Below are 18,609 nucleotides of genomic sequence, written 5' to 3' on the forward strand. Positions count from 1 at the left end.
TCAAGACATCCCTCAACACATCCCTCAAGACATCCCTCAAGACATCCCTCAAGACATCCCTCAAAACATCCCTCAAAACATCCCTCAAAACATCTGGGGCTCCATGTGGAGAGCAGACGAGCTCCGGCTCAGGTCTGCATCCTCTATGAGGCCCCTTTTGGATTTTCTGTTGATTTTGATCCCTGTGGATTAAAGTGGTGGAGTCTCCTGGAGGAGGAGGAGGAGGAGGAGGAGGAGGAGAAGGAGGAGGAGCAGTGAGGACGGATGTGTCCACGTTGGACTGAACGAGTGTCACGGCGAGCTAACGCTACGAGGAGAGGACGATGCCCCAAAGAACGAGACGCTGCCAACTCAAAGTTAAACTGCGACCCGAGAGCCTTTGAGGAAAGAGACAATGAGAGAGAGACAATGAGAGACAGAGAGAGAGAGACAATGAGAGACAGAGAGAGAGAGAGAGAGAGAGAGAGAGAGAGAGGGAGTGTGATGAGACTGAGGAGCGATGGGAGTGGAGATGAAACACCAGAGAGTACAAAGTAGAACAAGAGAAGTCAGACAGATACTGAGGTACCGACACAGAGCTGGTGAGACTGACAGCTACACCACAGGGAGCAAATGAGAGAGTGTGTCTGTGTGTGTGAGAGTGTGTCTGTGTGTGTGCACGTCGGAAAGAGGATCAGGCCAGCGGTCTCCTTCCATCGATCTGAGCAAAGCAGCAGTTCAGCAAACTGACTCAAAGAGTCTGAGCACACACACACACACACACACACACAAACACACACACACAGACACACACTGAGGGCTGCAGGCGGGCAGCAGCAGGAGAGCCAGATGTTGCTGCTGGACGGATGTGAGACAGAATGAAAAGTTCACCTTCACTCAGCTGCTGTTAAAGACGTGATGTTGATGTTTGATGTTTCTACACAGCTTGTGTTTCAAACTTTATTTGGTGGTAGATTTGTCATACTATGTGTTATTTGCCTTATTACTGCTCACAATAAGAGATTAAAATACACACACACACACACATTGAGTCTGTGTGTTCGGTACTGTGTTTGTGTTATAGACATCGTGGGGTCACCAGGACTCACCGAAGTTCTCCCCCCCCCAGATGTCCATCGCCGTGTCGTATTTGCCGAGGTGATTGAACCAAGACCTGTCGATCACGAAGAGGCCGCCCGCGATGATGGGGGTCCTTTCAGGGAGTAAACAACAACAACAACAACAACAACAGAGACGACACATCAGTGCAGCTTCTGGGTGAACAAATTCCATTTAGTCAGCTCGTGCTTTAATTTCTACAGATTCAATTCTAACGGAGAAGTAAAAGGGCTCATTCATCCTTTGTTGTTCTCACTGACACACAAACACACACACACACACACAGATCACAGAGGCTTAATCATTATCTGGACTGTGCTGAGTGAATAGCTGAGGGCCACAACGTGTCATCAAATTCCGTCTGTTAATCAACAATTATTCGCCTCCAAATAGCCCTGTGTGTGTGTGTGTGTTATTGTGTGTCTGTGTATGTGGGCGGAAGCACATGAAACCCTTTCCAAGCTCAGTTTGTCCTTGTGTGTGTGAGGAATGTGTGTTCATGTAAAAGCGCTTTCATTTGTGTTGTGTGGAGGAAACTAAATAGCGAAAAATATGCCTTTGCATATTTGTGTGTGTCTTTGTGTGCTGTTGAAGTTTCCGTCTTGGTGAGGTTGCCATATTAGGACTGAGGAGACCTGTCAATCAGTAGTTAGCCCCGCCCCCTAAAGCATCCCCTCTTCATGGTCTGTTTGACTCTACATGGAGCATCATTCACTAAATGAACATCATGCTGCATTGAAGAAGACTTGAAACTAGAGACTGAGACCATGAACTCATGTTTACAATGTTTACTGAGGGAATAAATCAAGAGAGAAGTAGAGTCATTTCCTCATAGACGTCTATGGGAGCAGAGGAGTCGCCCCCTGCTGGTCACTACACAGAAGTAGAGTCATTTCCTCATAGACGTCTATGGGAGCAGAGGAGTCGCCCCCTGCTGGTCACTACACAGAAGTAGAGTCATTTCCTCATAGACGTCTATGGGAGCAGAGGAGTCGCCCCCTGCTGGTCACTACACAGAAGTAGAGTCATTTCCTCATAGACGTCTATGGGAGCAGAGGAGTCGCCCCCTGCTGGTCACTACACAGAAGTAGAGTCATTTCCTCATAGACGTCTATGGGAGCAGAGGAGTCGCCCCCTGCTGGTCACTACACAGAAGTAGAGTCATTTCCTCATAGACGTCTATGGGAGCAGAGGAGTCGCCCCCTGCTGGTCACTACACAGAAGTAGAGTCATTTCCTCATAGACGTCTATGGGAGCAGAGGAGTCGCCCCCTGCTGGTCACTACACAGAAGTAGAGTCATTTCCTCATAGACGTCTATGGGAGCAGAGGAGTCGACTTTTAGGGCCTCCACATCAATGCTGCTGCTTGTAGCACTGAATGAACACACAACAACCGGATAAGACGTGTTGAAATGAGCCTTTAATACGTCTGTGACTGTATGAGGAGAGCTGATGACACTAAGTGACACCGAGCAGGTGACTCAGTCCAGCCCCCGCAGGTAGACAGACCATCCAAACACACACACACACGCACAAACACACACACACACACAGGCACACAATCCGTAGGTGTTAAAAAACCCACCTTAAAGTCAGACACTACATCTGGCCTCCTGACTCATAACCACTAGCTGCGTCCAGCAGGGGGCGCCGCAGCAACAACAGGCCCCTCATGAAGGTTTAAATGCAGCAGCGACGCATTGTTTGTGGATGAGGCGCCTAACCTCGATCTCTAAGGCTATATGTATGCATGCAAACATTACATTGCACTGTGTGTGTGTGTGTGTGTGTGTCTGTGTGTGTGTGGGTTACTTGATTGGCTGCGTGGGGTCGGTCCGGCGAGCCCTCTGCTCTGCAGACAGCTGCTCCCACTTGAAGTGGAGACTCCAATCAAAGCCTGAAGGAGAAACACAACGGGGGAAGTGGAATGAGACAGATCTTCTGGTCAGTAGATCGATTTCGTAATCTTGTTTATTCATTCATTTATTTTTCAAAATAAGAAGCTCCGCCCCTAGCGTCAAATTAGTCTTTTCAAAATAAGCTTCACAGGAAAACGGCCGACAGTGTTTTTGAGTTTACTCTGTAATGTCATCATGTGAGTCTTTGCTGATGAAGCAGTCACGCAGGCCGAAGCATGACCCCCCCCCCCTCCCCCCCCCCCCCACACACACACACACCTGTTAATCAATGAAAGTCCATCTTATAAACATCTTTATGTTATGAGGGACAGCTTCATCTATAATTAAAACGTCCTTCGTGAGCCGAACTTTGACCATTAATTCGACGTCCGGCTGGTGTGTGTCCGTGTGTGTGTGTGTGTCCGTGCGTGTGTGTGTGCGTGTGCGTGTGTGTGTGAGAGCATTGGACAGCGCCATTATCGGCGTTGATTGGCGGCTCGCCGTGAGCAGGAGGAGAAGATTGGAATGAGACTAATGGAAGAGAAAAGGCACCACGAGGCTTCAGAGGAGCCTCCTGCACCTCCTGGGGAGGCCTTTCATTCCTCGTAGATGGAGGAGCTTCCACGTACCTCCTCGGAGGTCAGCGGAGGCCGCCACGTAGGCGAAGGTGTCCATGTTGATGATGTCGATGACCGGGCTGACCACACAGGTCGGGTCCTGGACACAAACCCCCCCCCCCCCAGAATCACACAGGGTCATGCTGTCTATTCATAACAGACACAGGACCTGAATGGAACCAGAGACACGTGGACCGTGAAGGTGGACGTGTTGACGTGTGCAGGCCGTCGCATTCTAAAGCAACTAATCATGTGTGTGTGTGTGTGTGTGTGTGTATGTGTGTGTTTTCCAAGGTCCTTTTTCACTATTGTGGCCATTAAAGGAGTTTCATTGGGAGCAGAGAGTCCAGCTCCGTTTATTCACTCCACGGCGTTAATGTGACAATAATAAAGGCTTAAAAGAAGGATTCTTCATCAGGGCGGAACAAAAGGAGAGAGGACCGCTTCCTACATCATCATCATCATCATCATATATCCTGAATAATACAGGTACAGACTGATGAGTAGAAAGGCGTCTCCTGGGTGAAGGTCCTGTGCTGCTTTGCGTCTCTCTTAGTGGACTAACGTGCTTTAATGAGCTTTAAGCACTTAATGAGTTGTTTAACGCTCAGAGAGGTCGAACGAATCCTCCAGAGGAATCATCAGAGGATAATTAAACAGGTTCTGTTGAAATGTGAGTTAGAATGAAGATGGGGGTCATGTGACCACCTGGATCAATACCTCATTTGAATCTAAATATATGACTAACAAGTGACTGTTCAGACAGTGACGGATGACTCTGCTGCGCACACACACACACACACACACACACACACACACACACACACACACACACACACACACACACACACACACACACACAGCACACGGCCCATATGGATGATGCAGCAGCATCTGATCAGCCTCTGTGGTTCTCTTATTGATCGCGGCTCTACGGATGGAGATCTAAATTCTTTGATATCAGCAGCAGAGGAATGACGTCCCTCTGCTTTCTACAGATTCAGTTATTGGACATTTTCTTTGTCTTCGTGTCACACCTGCCTTAAAGTTAGTTATCTCGTCTAATGAAGCGAATTCCTAAAGGAGAAGAGGAACGAGGAATGAAGAGCAAGGAGACGAGGTGCGAGCGGCCTCACGGGTTGGAGGACATGAGAGGACAGGAAGAGGTTTAAGGAGAGAGGGAGCAAGATGAGGAGTCAAGGGGAGGTCTTACATACATACAAGAGGTGAAAGGAATGAAGACCAGGTGGGAAGGAGAAGTGGACGAGAGAGTGATGGAGGTGAGAGAGGAACTAAGGAGAAGAAGTGAAAGAAGAGGGTAGAAAAGGTGCAGAGGAAAAATAGAAGAGGTGTAAGTAAAAGGTGAAATACTGAGAGGACAAGAGGAAATAAGAGGGGAGGGATGAGGGAGGTGGGGAGAAGAAGGAGGAGGAGGAGGAGGAAGGATGAGTAGAAGGGCAGAATAGAAGAGGGGAGGAAAGGACACAGAACAGGAGGCAAGGAAAAAGCACCTTGAGGATGAGGAGGCGAGATTACAAGGTGACAGGAGACGAGACGAGGAGGAGGAGAAGAAGAGGAGGGACACAGAGTGAGAGAGAGACATAAAGAGAGAGAGAGAGAGAGAGTCGTGGTGAAGAGAGTGCAGCACTTATTTCTTAATGAGAGGCAATCAGACCAAAAGCTATTTACTCCCACGGCGTGGTTTCACCTCAGACCATCACACACACACACACACACACACACACACACACACACACACACACACACACACACACACACACACACACTTTAGACCTTCATCCTCCATCTATGCAGACCCTTCTCATACAGAAATACACTCAGTGTGTCACTGTTTTTTTCAGCATTTAAACCCATTAATGAACATCCTTATTAACACACACAGGGGGGGGGGGGGGGGGGGGTTCTACCTGTTTGATTCTCTGCAGCAGGGGGGGCAGCCAGTCCTTGTTGACCTCGCAGTGGCTGTCCAGGAAGGTGAGGACGGCGGCCCTGGCGGCGTCGGCCCCGCGGACTCTGGAGCGGATCAGACCTGACGCAACAAGCGCAGAGCGTCACTCGCGTCGCCATGACGACCAGAGGACGACTCGCGTCTTGGTTTTGACCTTATTGCTCCTTTCTATCTCTTCAGTGTCATTAGATGTTTAGATGTTTAGACTTATGGGATGTTCTTTAACATTGAACTCGTGAATATCGTGTCTCATGATTGTAAAAGTTCATCCGCAGGCAACAGGAAGCTGTTTTAATGTCGAAGTTCTTTCATCATTTTGAAAACACTGAGACGAGTGATGGAGATAAAATGTGCAACAAAGCTGCTTCCAAGAATGTGTTATTATTGTTTTATTTCCCATCATATAGATTATAATAAATGTCCTTATAATGTACTGAATGTACAGATATATGTGTGTATATTCACGTGGTTGGTGCCTTGCTCATCTGCCCCCTGGCTCTCAGTCAGCAGAAGGGGAAATCAATGGTGGGCTCTTAGAGGCCTGTCGGACATGGACACAAGCTTTTAACAGGCCCATCACGCTGTGTGTGTGTGTGTGTGTGTGTGTGTGTGTGAATGAGCCTGTTAGAGGGGCCTCCCTGATGCTTCTGCTCTATTTGGACTAAATGGTCTAATCGATACTCGCTGACATGGAGACGTACTCTGTGTGTGTTCTCTTTGAATAACTGTGTACACATGCGCACAAGGCTGGGCGTGCCACACTGTGTGTGTGTGTGCGTTATCGGGACTTTTGTATTGGGTCCATTGTGTGTGTATGTGTGTGTGTGTGTGTGTGCGTGTGTGTGTGTCGGTGACATTGTACAAAGTTTCACGCTGCGCTGTTAGGCCGAGGCTCAGCCAATTAAAAATCCCATTTCATCCTCAATAAGGCTTTGTTTTCTGGATGGATGGACACACACACACACACTCGCATGTGGACATTTACTCGGTTACACACACACACACACACACACACACACACACCTACACAGTGCAGGACAGCCTGACTTTGTACAGAGGAGAGAGTTCATATAACTGATAACTCTCACATCTCTGTCTCCTCCCATCACAGCCGTGTGTGTGTGCGTGTGTGTGTGTGTGTGTGTGTGTGTGTGTGTGTGTGTGTGTGTTAACAGTGTGCTAGTTATAGACTGTATGTAAGAAGCTGACAGTCATGTAAATACAACAAAGCATCAGTTTGTGGTGGTTGTGGAGATGCTGTATACGTCTCTGGTAGGGACCTGTCAATCATTGTGTAGCCCCGCCCCAAAGCACCCCTCTGCTTTATGGTCTGTTTGTCATTTCCTCATAGACGTCTATGGGAGCAGAGGAGTCGCCCCCTGCTGGTCACTACACAGAAGTAGAGTCATTTCCTCATAGACGTCTATGGGACCAGAGGAGTCGCCCCCTGCTGGTCACTACACAGAAGTAGAGTCATTTCCTCATAGACGTCTATGGGAGAAGAGGAGTCGCCCCCTGCTGGTCACTACACAGAAGTAGAGCCATTTCCTCATAGACGTCTATGGGAGCAGAGGAGTCGCCCCCTGCTGGTCACTACACAGAAGTAGAGTCATTTCCTCATAGACGTCTATGGGACCAGAGGAGTCGCCCCCTGCTGGTCACTACACAGAAGTAGAGTCATTTCCTCATAGACGTCTATGGGAGAAGAGGAGTCGCCCCCTGCTGGTCACTACACAGAAGTAGAGCCATTTCCTCATAGACGTCTATGGGAGCAGAGGAGTCGCCCCCTGCTGGTCACTACACAGAAGTAGAGTCATTTCCTCATAGACGTCTATGGGAGCAGAGGAGTCGCCCCCTGATGGTCACTACACAGAAGTAGAGTCATTTCCTCATAGACGTCTATGGGAGCAGAGGAGTCGCCCCCTGCTGGTCACTACACAGAAGTAGAGTCATTTCCTCATAGACGTCTATGGGAGCAGAGGAGTCGCCCCCTGCTGGTCACTACACAGAAGTAGAGTCATTTCCTCATAGACGTCTATGGGAGCAGAGGAGTCGCCCCCTGATGGTCACTACACAGAAGTAGAGTCATTTCCTCATAGACGTCTATGGGAGCAGAGGAGTCGCCCCCTGCTGGTCACTACACAGAAGTAGAGTCATTTCCTCATAGACGTCTATGGGAGCAGAGGAGTCGCCCCCTGCTGGTCACTACACAGAAGTAGAGTCATTTCCTCATAGACGTCTATGGGAGCAGAGGAGTCGCCCCCTGCTGGTCACTACACAGAAGTAGAGTCATTTCCTCATAGACGTCTATGGGAGCAGAGGAGTCGCCCCCTGCTGGTCACTACACAGAAGTAGAGTCATTTCCTCATAGACGTCTATGGGAGCAGAGGAGGACTCTAACATTGTACACACTATAGTGTGCACTTGAGTGTGCGTGTATGCCAGACAAGACGTGTAGCATCAGCCTGCAGAGTTTTTTATTGGCATTAAAAAGACAATCAACTCAAAAGGCCTGAAGCAATAAACTATTAACCACCCGAACCGACGAACCCCGCTGTCTGTGTGTGTGTGTGTTTGCGTGTGTGTGTGTGTGTGTGTGTGTGCTGTAATGAAATCCTTCAGCTCGTAGGACAAGTGTTCCTGTTGTTAGAAAAGAGAACGACGGCGGCGAGTTGAACAAAAATAAGGTCTTTAGAACCCAAAGTTCATGTTAAATTGATAATAATGATCACAATGATCACAATAACCAGCCAATCTCCTCATGGTTGTGAATGACGTAAATAAATCTACCACTTACACATGAACCTGGTGGTTTTATTTGTATTCCTGCTTGTGAGTGATTAACTACAGCTGCTTTATTCAGAACAACGTACGGTCCTGTTACATTAAGTCAATCTGCAGCTCCCGGCCAATCACATCGCAGCATCCTGCTGAGAAGACTTCAGATGTTTCCGCTTCCCACGTCAGGTTTTATCTTCATTGTTCGCGGCCCAACTTCCCACAAAGAGCAGAACGCGTAGAAAGAGGCATCAGAGACGTCAATAAGGAGCCGGATTACAACAACGTTGTTTTACTCACACGGCAATTTGGGGCTTTTTTATTCCACCAGATTAAAGGAAAACATCACAAATTCAACCTTACTAAAGGAAACCAAAAGGTTCCTTTGTATTATTCCTCTTTGGCATATTCAATCATGCCGGTCATGTGACCAGTTGGCCTGCGTGTGTGCGTGTGTGTGTGTCGCTGATGTAATTTCTCACACACACCTTCTCTCTTGATGTTTCGCAGACATTTCACTTTGGGCAGTTTGGTGAGAAGCCGGCAGTCGCTTTCTGAAAAAAAAAACAGAGAGAGAAGCCATTGTTGTGATGAAGAGGAGTTTGTGCGCTCTGTTGTGCGTCTGTGGAGTTTAGAGCTGAATTTGTCCTTTATTTCCAATAAGTGACACTAATGTGTGTTGGAAAAAGCTGTACAGAAATGGTTTTATTCATGAAGGATGCAATCATTAAGTGTTAAATAGGGAGGTTAATGATTAGAAACCAGAGTTATTGAAGTAAAATAGCAAATGCTCAATAGTTTATATTTTAATTCTTTAATCGATACATTGTCCATCCTGAAATATATATCATCGGACAATTAAACACGCAGGAAAACAGCTCGTTAAACCATCACCTCGTCAATAGCTTCATCAACTCTGTGATCACTTTATTACAAACGTAACAATCAATAAATCACTCAATGGATATTTAATGGTGACTCTTTGTGATTCCCATCGAGGCTGCAGGTGAGACTGAGAAGCCCCCCCCCCCCAAGAACCCCGTCCTTTAAAGTCAAGAACCGAGAGGCAAGAAGAGTGCTTTGACCCCCCCCCCCCCCCCGCTGTGAGGGTTAAGAACCACATCGTCTGATTTGGACCTTGGATTCCAAACCTCCCGCCAAGGTCGAGTCAAAGATGAAAATCAGGGCGTCGACTTGAAGGCGGCGGCGTGGGAGGAGATGGAGCTCGTTAGCGTCCCCGCGTCCCCGCGCTTGTCCCCTTGTCTCCAGCACTGATTGTCCCTCCTCACCTTCTCCTGCATTCATTCGTCCCTCCAGTTTGAATTGGCTTTCACTCTGAAGTCTCTATTAACACGATTCCCCTTCCCCAGTACTGTGATTGTGCAGCCTTGTCATCAGAGCTCTCATCCTGCCCCCCCCCCCTCCCCAGCAGACACGTTGCTCCCATCAGCAGATTGGGAGGAGAAGGTTTTCCTCTTATTGCTGAGCTTCCTGTGGTTGTGGAGGAGCTCCAGATGCTCACTGGTCTCCTCTTTGCACCTTCCTCCCCCAACATCTGGCCTGCTCTGTGTGTGTGTGTGTGTGTGTGTGTGTGTGTGTGCGTCACCGTCGTCGCTGAAGTCGTCCACCAGGAGGATCTCGTGGATGAGATGAACTGGAGTCCGGTTCAAGACGCTGCAGAAACAAAACGGAGGTACGAGTTTCCATCGTGTGGGAAAAAAGGGAAGCTAATACCTGCAGGAAGTAAATGCCACACTGCACACACACAGACACACACTCATTATGTAGGCACAACGCTGCGTGCAACACGACGCGGTGAAATGTCACCCAGACGTCCTGTTCTGAAATGTACGACGCGTCGCCTCTGAGGAAGGTTTCATTAAAGAGGAAGATTGAAACATAAAAAATTCATAACTCTGTACTTGGAAGAAAATAAGAAGACGGAGGGTGTGTGTGTGTGTGTGGGGGGGGGGGGTTCTGCTATTTTATTTAATTATTTTTGCTATTCGATAACCTCTGTGTCCCCTCGGGATGAGGCCTAGGAGAGAGGAAAGGAGGTAAAGAAGGGAACAGAGGAGGTGAGACAGGATGGAGGGAGGGAGAGAAGGTGAAGGGGACTAGAGAAAGGAAGAGGAAGAAGGAGCAGGAAACAGGAGGGAAGGATGGAGGAAGAGGGGGTAAGGAAAGGGAGGGAAGGAGGAGAGAAGGACGGAGGAAGAGGGGGTAAGGAAAGGGAGGGAAGGAGGAGAGAAGGATGGAGGAAGAGGGGGTAAGGAAAGGGAGGGGAGGAGGAGAGAAGGATGGAGGAAGAGGGGGTAAGGAAAGGGAGGGAAGGAGGAGAGAAGGATGGAGGAAGAGGGGGTAAGGAAAGGGAGGGGAGGAGGAGAGAAGGATGGAGGAAGAGGGGGTAAGGAAAGGGAGGGAAGGAGGAGTGAAGTCTTTCTCACTCTTGATTAATGAACTTTGTCCCCAGAGAAGAATCTCACTTAAATGAAAACAAATATAAAAAGCACAAGCGAGAAGGAAGGTGTGAAGGGGGTCAAAGGGGGGAGAAATAAGGAGGAGCAAAAGAGGCGTGACTGGGGGGGGGGGGGTGGGGGGCAGACCTTTGGCTGATAGAGACGGATCAGGGGAGGACGGCGGAGGCGGAGGAGGTGTGGGTGGAGCTAAGCTACGAGTCTCCGAGGCACCGGACCCCACCAGGAGGAGCCATGGAGGCAGGGCGGGAGGGAGGGGAGGTGCAGCGACACGAGAGGGGGAGGGGTCGAAGAGGAGGGCGAGAGGGACGGCGGGCTAAGGGAGACAAATAGCCCCGACGGTACCTCTCCCCTCCATGAGGAGACGTGATGTGGATTGATGGAGGAGGAGGAGAAGGAGGAGGAGGGAGCGATAGAGACAATAATCAATATATCTATCATCCATCATTCTACCAATCTGTGGGGTGTGGGGGGGGGGGGATTAATAATCTGATTATATGGGCTCCGATCATCTGGAGGTCATAGGTCTCCACATCTGTCTCCCCTGTTCTCTGTGTAACATGTGACCTTACAGAGTGTCTTTGTGTGTCTCACACTGATAAGACATCCAACACCCCCCCCCCCACCTTACCCCCCCCTTCCCCCCCCCCCTCCCTGATGCTCGGGTAGCTGACAGACTGAAGTAATTCATCACTCTCCTCTCTCCTCCTCTGCATCCAACCTTCCTTCCCTCCGCATCGTCTTCATCAGCGGCTCCTGACAGCAGCGTAAACTGCCACCACGAAGGAGGCCCTGAATGCCACTCGGGGGGGGGATTAACAATCAGGCCGCCTGTAGGCTGTATAGCGAGGGGGGGGGGGGGGGGCGTTGTCCCGTTAGCGGCCTCTTCCTTCGCTCTACCTGCAGCGCCGCCTCCATCGGCAGGAAACGGGCTTCAAAAGGGCCTCAAATGAGCGAAGATGAAAGGGTGAGGGAACCAAGTCTGTGATGTCATTATTATTATCGTAACAAATGAAAACCTCTAAGGTCACATGACGGCGCTGAATCCGCCCGACGACCCATCAAATCGTGACAGCTCTACCCATGATGCTCCTGTGGCTCCTTATTGAAACATCTGCAGCTCAGGAGGCAGATTTACACACACACACACACACACACACACACAGACACACAAACCGAACATCATCAAAGACGGTGCATCTCCTCCCTCGCTCTTCGCCTCCTTATCTCCCGCCCAGCGGAGGCGGAGGAGATGGGATCAATGTTCAGATCGGAGCCTGATTGGATATCGACAAGCTCACAAAACGTCTCTTTGATGACGAGATGAAGAGCTTTCAAAGAGCTCGTCTGTGAGAACAACCTTATTAGTTCAAGATGGCCTCCTGCTCACATTCTAAAACACATCTATTCTATTCTTTTTCTTTTTCTGACTAAATATCAGTGAATTACTTTTTATAAAGCTGAATATGTTGTTGTCTATCTATATGAATTTATCGGCCTCTTTAATACAGACATCTTTAATACAGACATCTTTAATACAGACACTCATTACATCGTCGCCCCCTGCTGGTCACTACACAGAAGTAGAGTCATTTCCTCATAGACGTCTATGGGAGCAGAGGAGTCGCCCCCTGCTGGTCACTGCACAGAAGTAGAGTCATTTCCTCATAGACGTCTATGGGAGCAGAGGAGTCGCCCCCTGCTGGTCACTACACAGAAGTAGAGTCATTTCCTCATAGACGTCTATGGGAGCAGAGGAGTCGCCCCCTGCTGGTCACTACACAGAAGTAGAGTCATTTCCTCATAGACGTCTATGGGAGCAGAGGAGTCGCCCCCTGCTGGTCACTACACAGAAGTAGAGTAATTTCCTCATAGACGTCTATGGGAGCAGAGGAGTCGCCCCCTGCTGGTCACTACACAGAAGTAGAGTCATTTCCTCATAGACGTCTATGGGAGCAGAGGAGTCGCCCCCTGCTGGTCACTGCACAGAAGTAGAGTCATGTCCTCATAGACGTCTATGGGAGCAGAGGAGTCGCCCCCTGCTGGTCACTACACAGAAGTAGAGTCATTTCCTCATAGACGTCTATGGGAGCAGAGGAGTCGCCCCCTGCTGGTCACTGCACAGAAGTAGAGTCATGTCCTCATAGACGTCTATGGGAGCAGAGGAGTCGCCCCCTGCTGGTCACTACACAGAAGTAGAGTCATTTCCTCATAGACGTCTATGGGAGCAGAGGAGTCGCCCCCTGCTGGTCACCACACAGGATGCAGGTGTTAAAACACATCATCGTCTTCATCAGATTCTTCCTGAGAGCCTTTGTTTTAATGCAAAAGGCAGTAAAAGCTTGTTTTTCCCGTTTGCCCTTTACCGTTATTACTCTTTATGTCCTCGGCGTCTATTTTTACACATCCATGACGGGTTTGAAATGGCACCACCAGATAATAACTTTGAAAAGGCGTGAATTGCTGACTGTGATGGAATTCACGTTATATAATTATTAACTTCATAGCGTTCTGAAATAAACTGAAACTCTAAAATCAATCTGATAATCAATGGTTTTCTTCGGCTCAGCTGTAATAGAAATGACACCCAACTCTGACCTTTGACCCTTCAGCTCAGTGGAGAGAGAAAGGTATGAAATATAGTTGTTTATTAGTGATCATTTATCATTAATGCAAGTGTTATTTGAAACAACTATAAACTGTGATGTCATTCAGGCCATTGATACTTTCATTAATCCTAAATATCAGATGTTTCCACCTCAAACGAAGCTTCACAGGATCTCTGTCACAACCAGTGGGACACAAACTAAAAATAAAAGGCAGCGAAACTTCTTTCAGCTCCAAGGCGCCGCGGGCAAAGACACACACACACACACACACACACACACACACACACACACACACACACACACACACACACACACACACACACACACACACACACACACACACACACACACAGAGCCAGAGCCAAAGGGAGCAGAGGGGCACAGGGAGACAGATTGTCTTTTAATTGGTTGAGAAACTGCAAAGCTTTGAGAAGAGCTGGGGAGGACACACACTCACACACACACTCACACACACACAATCACATGCACACTCACATACACAAGAACACACACACACTGTTGCTCACACTACACACAGTGTCCTCTGTGATAGTTAAGAGACGTGGCCAGTCTCTGCTGACTGACTGGAATAATGAGCTGAACCCGGGCCAACACCAGGGAGTGTGTTTTTGTGTGTGTGTGTGCGTGTGTGTGTGTGTGTGCGTGTGTGTGTGTGGGTGTGAACGACAACCTGCTGATATCATCACACTGAAAGACAGAGCGAGGGTTCAGAGATGGAGGGTCAGCAGAGTAAGTGTATGTGTGTGTGTGTCTGTGTGTGGGTCTGTGTGTGTGTTTTGGCCGCTCAGCGTTCTCTGCTCACCAGCCCACCGTCAGGTCTCTGAGACTCACATATTTCATTTACAGATTAACTCAGATCTCCATGTGAGGTTTTGGTAGAGCTTAGTAGACCTTGTATCTGCACTATAAATCAAACCAGGGATCCTCTCAGCTCTCCATGAGAAGATGTCGCCCTCTTTTCCCTTGAAAGACACTTTGATTCAGAGACCCAATCAAACGGACTCTGAGGAGAGAGGTTTACGGAAATCAGAAAATGGTCGAAGCCAAAAACTGAATGTGAAGCCGGAGGCAAAAACCTCAGCGTCTGACAAACAGGATCCAAATGTCCCAGAACCACGTAACCCATCTGCTCCTGTGTCCCAGTCTCACAGGCGCTGGGGGCCGTCTCCTCAACACATGTCCGCCACCACCTGCCACCACCTGTCCCACCTGCCACTACCTGCCACCATCTGTCCCACCTGCCACCACTTGCCCCACCTGCCACCACCTGCCACACCTGCCACCACCGGCCACCACCTGCCACACCTGCCACCACTTGCCCCACCTGCCACACCTGCCACCATCTGTCCCACCTGCCACCACCTGCCACACCTGCCACCACTTGCCCCACCTGCCACCATCTGTCCCACCTGCCACCACTTTCCCCACCTGCCACCATCTGTCCCACCTGCCACCACCGGCCACCACCTGCCACACCTGCCACCACCTGTCACCACCTGCCACACCTGCCACCACTTGCCCCACCTGCCACACCTGCCACCACCTGTCACCACGTGCCACCACCTGCCACACCTGCCACACCTGCCACCACCTGCCACACCTGCCACCATCTTTCCCACCTGCCCCACCTGCCACCACCTGTCACACCTGCCACCACCTGCCACCACTTGCCACACCTGCCACCATCTGTCCCACCTGCCACCACCGGCCACCACCTGCCACACCTGCCACCACCTGTCACCACCTGCCACACCTGCCACCACTTGCCCCACCTGCCACACCTGCCACCACCTGTCACCACGTGCCACCACCTGCCACACCTGCCACCACCTGCCACACCTGCCACCATCTTTCCCACCTGCCCCACCTGCCACCACCTGTCACACCTGCCACCACCTGCCACCACTTGCCACACCTGCCACCATCTGTCCCACCTGCCACCACCTGCCCCACCTGCCACCACTTGCCCAACCTGCAACAACCTGCCACACCTGCCCCACCTGCCACCACTTGCCACACCTGCCACCATCTGTCCCACCTGTCACACCTGCCACCACCTGTCACCACCTGCCCCACCTGCCACCACTTTCCCCACCTGCCACCACCTGCCACACCTGCCACCACCTGCCCCACCTGCCACCACCTGCCACCATCTGTCCCACCTGCCACACCTGCCACACCTCCCACCATCTGTCCCACCTGTCCCACCTGCCCCACCTGCCACCACTTGTCTCACCTGCCACCACCTGTCACCACCTGCCCCACCTGCCACCACTTTCCCCACCTGCCACCACCTGCCACACCTGCCACCATCTGTCCCACCTGCCACCACTTGCCACACCTGCCACCATCTGTCCCACCTGCCACCACCTGCCACACCTCGTACCACTTGCCCCACCTGCCACACCTGCCACCACCTGTCCCACTTGCCACCACCGGCCACCACCTGCCACACCTGCCACCACTTGCCCCACCTGCCACCACCTGCCACACCTGCCACCACCTGCCACACCTGCCACCACTTGCCCCACCTGCCACCACCTGCCACACCTGCCACCACTTGCCCCACCTGCCACCACCTGTCACCACGTGACCCCACCTGCCACACCTGCTACCACCTGCCACACCTGCCACCACTTGCCCCACCTGCCACACCTGCCACCACTTGCCCCACCTGCCACCACCTGCCACACCTGCCACCACTTGCCCCACCTGCCACACCTGCCACACCTGCCACCACCTGTCACCACATGACCCCGCCTGCCACACCTGCTACCACCTGCCACACCTGCCACCACTTGCCCCACCTGCCACCACCTGCCACACCTGCCACCACTTGCCCCACCTGCCACCACCTGCCACACCTGCCACCACTTGCCCCACCTGCCACACCTGCCACCACCTGTCACCACGTGACCCCACCTGCCACACCTGCTACCACCTGCCTCACTTGCAAACACATTGCAGTAGAATGCATGTTAAAATATAATGATTTCATGATGATTGTTTGTTGCTCTTTTTCCTTGTAAGAAATAAATGGAGAAAGACAACTTTGATTTAAAGACGACATTCTGTTCTCCTCCGTCACATGTGTGTGTCTGTGTGTGAGTGTGTGTGTGTGTTACCTTGTGACGGTGCGCAGCAGGGTGGATCTGGCCTCATTGTGGAAGGTGATGATGATGGAGGACGGGGGAAGATCAGAGTCGTAATGAAGAGTGGAGCACCTACAGAGAGAGGAGGGGGGGGGGGGGGGGTTATTGATCATGACATCAGATCCATTGATCCATTGAAAAGCCATTTGAAGCTGCAGTCAGTGTTCCCCAAACATCTTCTCAACCAGGAAACTATATCTGATCAAATGAGTTAAAGTTCTCAAGTTAAAGCTCAGAGTGAACACACACACACACACACACACACACACACACACACACACACAAACACACACACACACACACTCACACACACAAACAATGAGAGGACCATCAGATTGAAGGATTGGTGACATTTTCAAGCAGAAACATTCTGCTCGTCGTCTTCTGGCCTTCATTTGTAAAAACGTCACCTTTCACAGAAGTGTGTGTGTGTGTATGTGTGTGTGTGTGTATGTGTGTGTGTGTGTGTGTGTTTCATATATTGTGATACGTTTTAAAGACACATTTAAAGACATTTGATTTGCTCAACATCAGCAAACATGAAATACGAGGAAAAGATAAAACATAAAAGAAGTTGCTGTTTTTACGTCACTCGCAGTAAAAACACACAAACACACACACACACACACTCACACAAACACACACACACTCACACGTCCTCCTCCGCCTCTGCTGTCGTTACCCGTTGAAGCAGGAAGGAGAGAGAGAGGCAGCGTTTACTTCCCCGATCATCTCGTCTTCATTTCTTGCTCATCATCTCTGCTCATGTGTGTGTGTGTCTGCATGTGTGTGTGTGTGTGTGTGTGTGTGGTGTTTCCTGTCATCCTTTTATTCGTTCGGTCTAATTTGATCTTTCAGTTCCTCCCGTTTCTTCTCTTACTCTCATCTACTTTCTTTCCCCGTTTGGTTTGTTTCATCCTCTCGTGTCACCTGTCATCGTAACGCTTGATGGACGACGGACAGAGAGCACAGCGTGAAATAGAAATGCCTCACTTGTGGGTCTGAGGGGAAAGACACACACACACACAGACACACACACACACAGACACACACACACACACACGGCTGGGGCTTTCTAAGTGGAAGGCTGGAGCAGCCTGTCATCACTTCTTTCTTCTTTTTCTCTCCCATTGTTTCGATGGCTCTCCTCGTCAGAAAAGCAACACAAACTGCATATATGTGTCATATCGTATCCCATCATGCACCTCTCCGCCGCCTCCGCCCTTCCTTATCTCCTCGTCGCCATCTCCGGGTTTTTTGCAGTGGATTCATTCTGCATGCTCTACCAGAGAGGAGCGATGGGGGGATAAAGACGAGCTCCTTCAATGGGTGTGTGTCTGTGTGTGTGTGTGTGTGTGTGTGTGTGTGTGTGTGTGTGTGTGTGAGACAGGCCGGAGGAGGCCCAGAGACGCAGTGACAGACAGGCAGAGAGAGAGACAGGGATGAACAGATAAAAGTTGTGCTGACGGATGACTGATGTTGGAGCTGATACCAACAAGCCCCCCCCCCCCCCCCCCGAGTGCATGTGTGTGTCTGTGTGCGTCAACTTCCTGATGCATCGAAGCTCAAGAGAGGACACACACAGGGAGGGAAGCGGGGAGGAAATGCAGGAGATGGAAGAAGACAAGCGAGGAAGGAGGAAGAGGAGGCAATAAAAGAGGAAGGACGTTTAAACTAAGAGGAGCAGCGAGAACGAGGAGGCGAAGAAAGAGGAGGAGAGGAGAGGGCTCACGGAGGGAGAAAGGAGGACCAGGAGGGAGCAGACGGGGGAGCGAGTGGAGTAAAACGAGAAGGGCGTGGAGAACAGAAGAAGGAGAGTAGAGGGGCGGGGCTTAGGTCACAACAATGGCGGCTCGGTTCCTCCGATGTGAGTAAAATAAGAACAAAATGAAGAGAGAGAGAATCTGTTTCCTCTTTTCCACAAACAGGAATCACTTTAAGTGTGTTTGTGTATTAAGGATCGATCCATTAGTCGACTCCGTAGTGGAGA

At 50.3% G+C, this 18,609-nt stretch overlaps 1 protein-coding gene across 2 annotated transcripts in view; it reads right to left on the reverse strand.

Annotated features, from left to right (window-relative positions):
• galnt14 (UDP-N-acetyl-alpha-D-galactosamine:polypeptide N-acetylgalactosaminyltransferase 14 (GalNAc-T14)) overlaps positions 1-18,609 on the reverse strand; it is a 61,504-nt gene that overhangs the window by 11,057 nt on the left and 31,838 nt on the right. For both annotated transcript variants that reach the window (XM_037449690.2, XM_037449691.2), the window contains 7 exons: positions 16,593-16,691; positions 9,967-10,034; positions 8,849-8,914; positions 5,542-5,663; positions 3,626-3,713; positions 2,911-2,995; positions 1,089-1,192 (listed from right to left, as the gene is read on the reverse strand). In XM_037449690.2, coding sequence (XP_037305587.2) covers positions 1,089-1,192; positions 2,911-2,995; positions 3,626-3,713; positions 5,542-5,663; positions 8,849-8,914; positions 9,967-10,034; positions 16,593-16,691 — 632 coding nt within the window. The remainder of the gene's footprint in view (positions 1-1,088; positions 1,193-2,910; positions 2,996-3,625; positions 3,714-5,541; positions 5,664-8,848; positions 8,915-9,966; positions 10,035-16,592; positions 16,692-18,609) is intronic.

Source organism: Pungitius pungitius, chromosome 20 (assembly GCF_949316345.1).
Source record: "Pungitius pungitius chromosome 20, fPunPun2.1, whole genome shotgun sequence".
Lineage (NCBI taxonomy): Eukaryota > Metazoa > Chordata > Actinopteri > Perciformes > Gasterosteidae > Pungitius > Pungitius pungitius.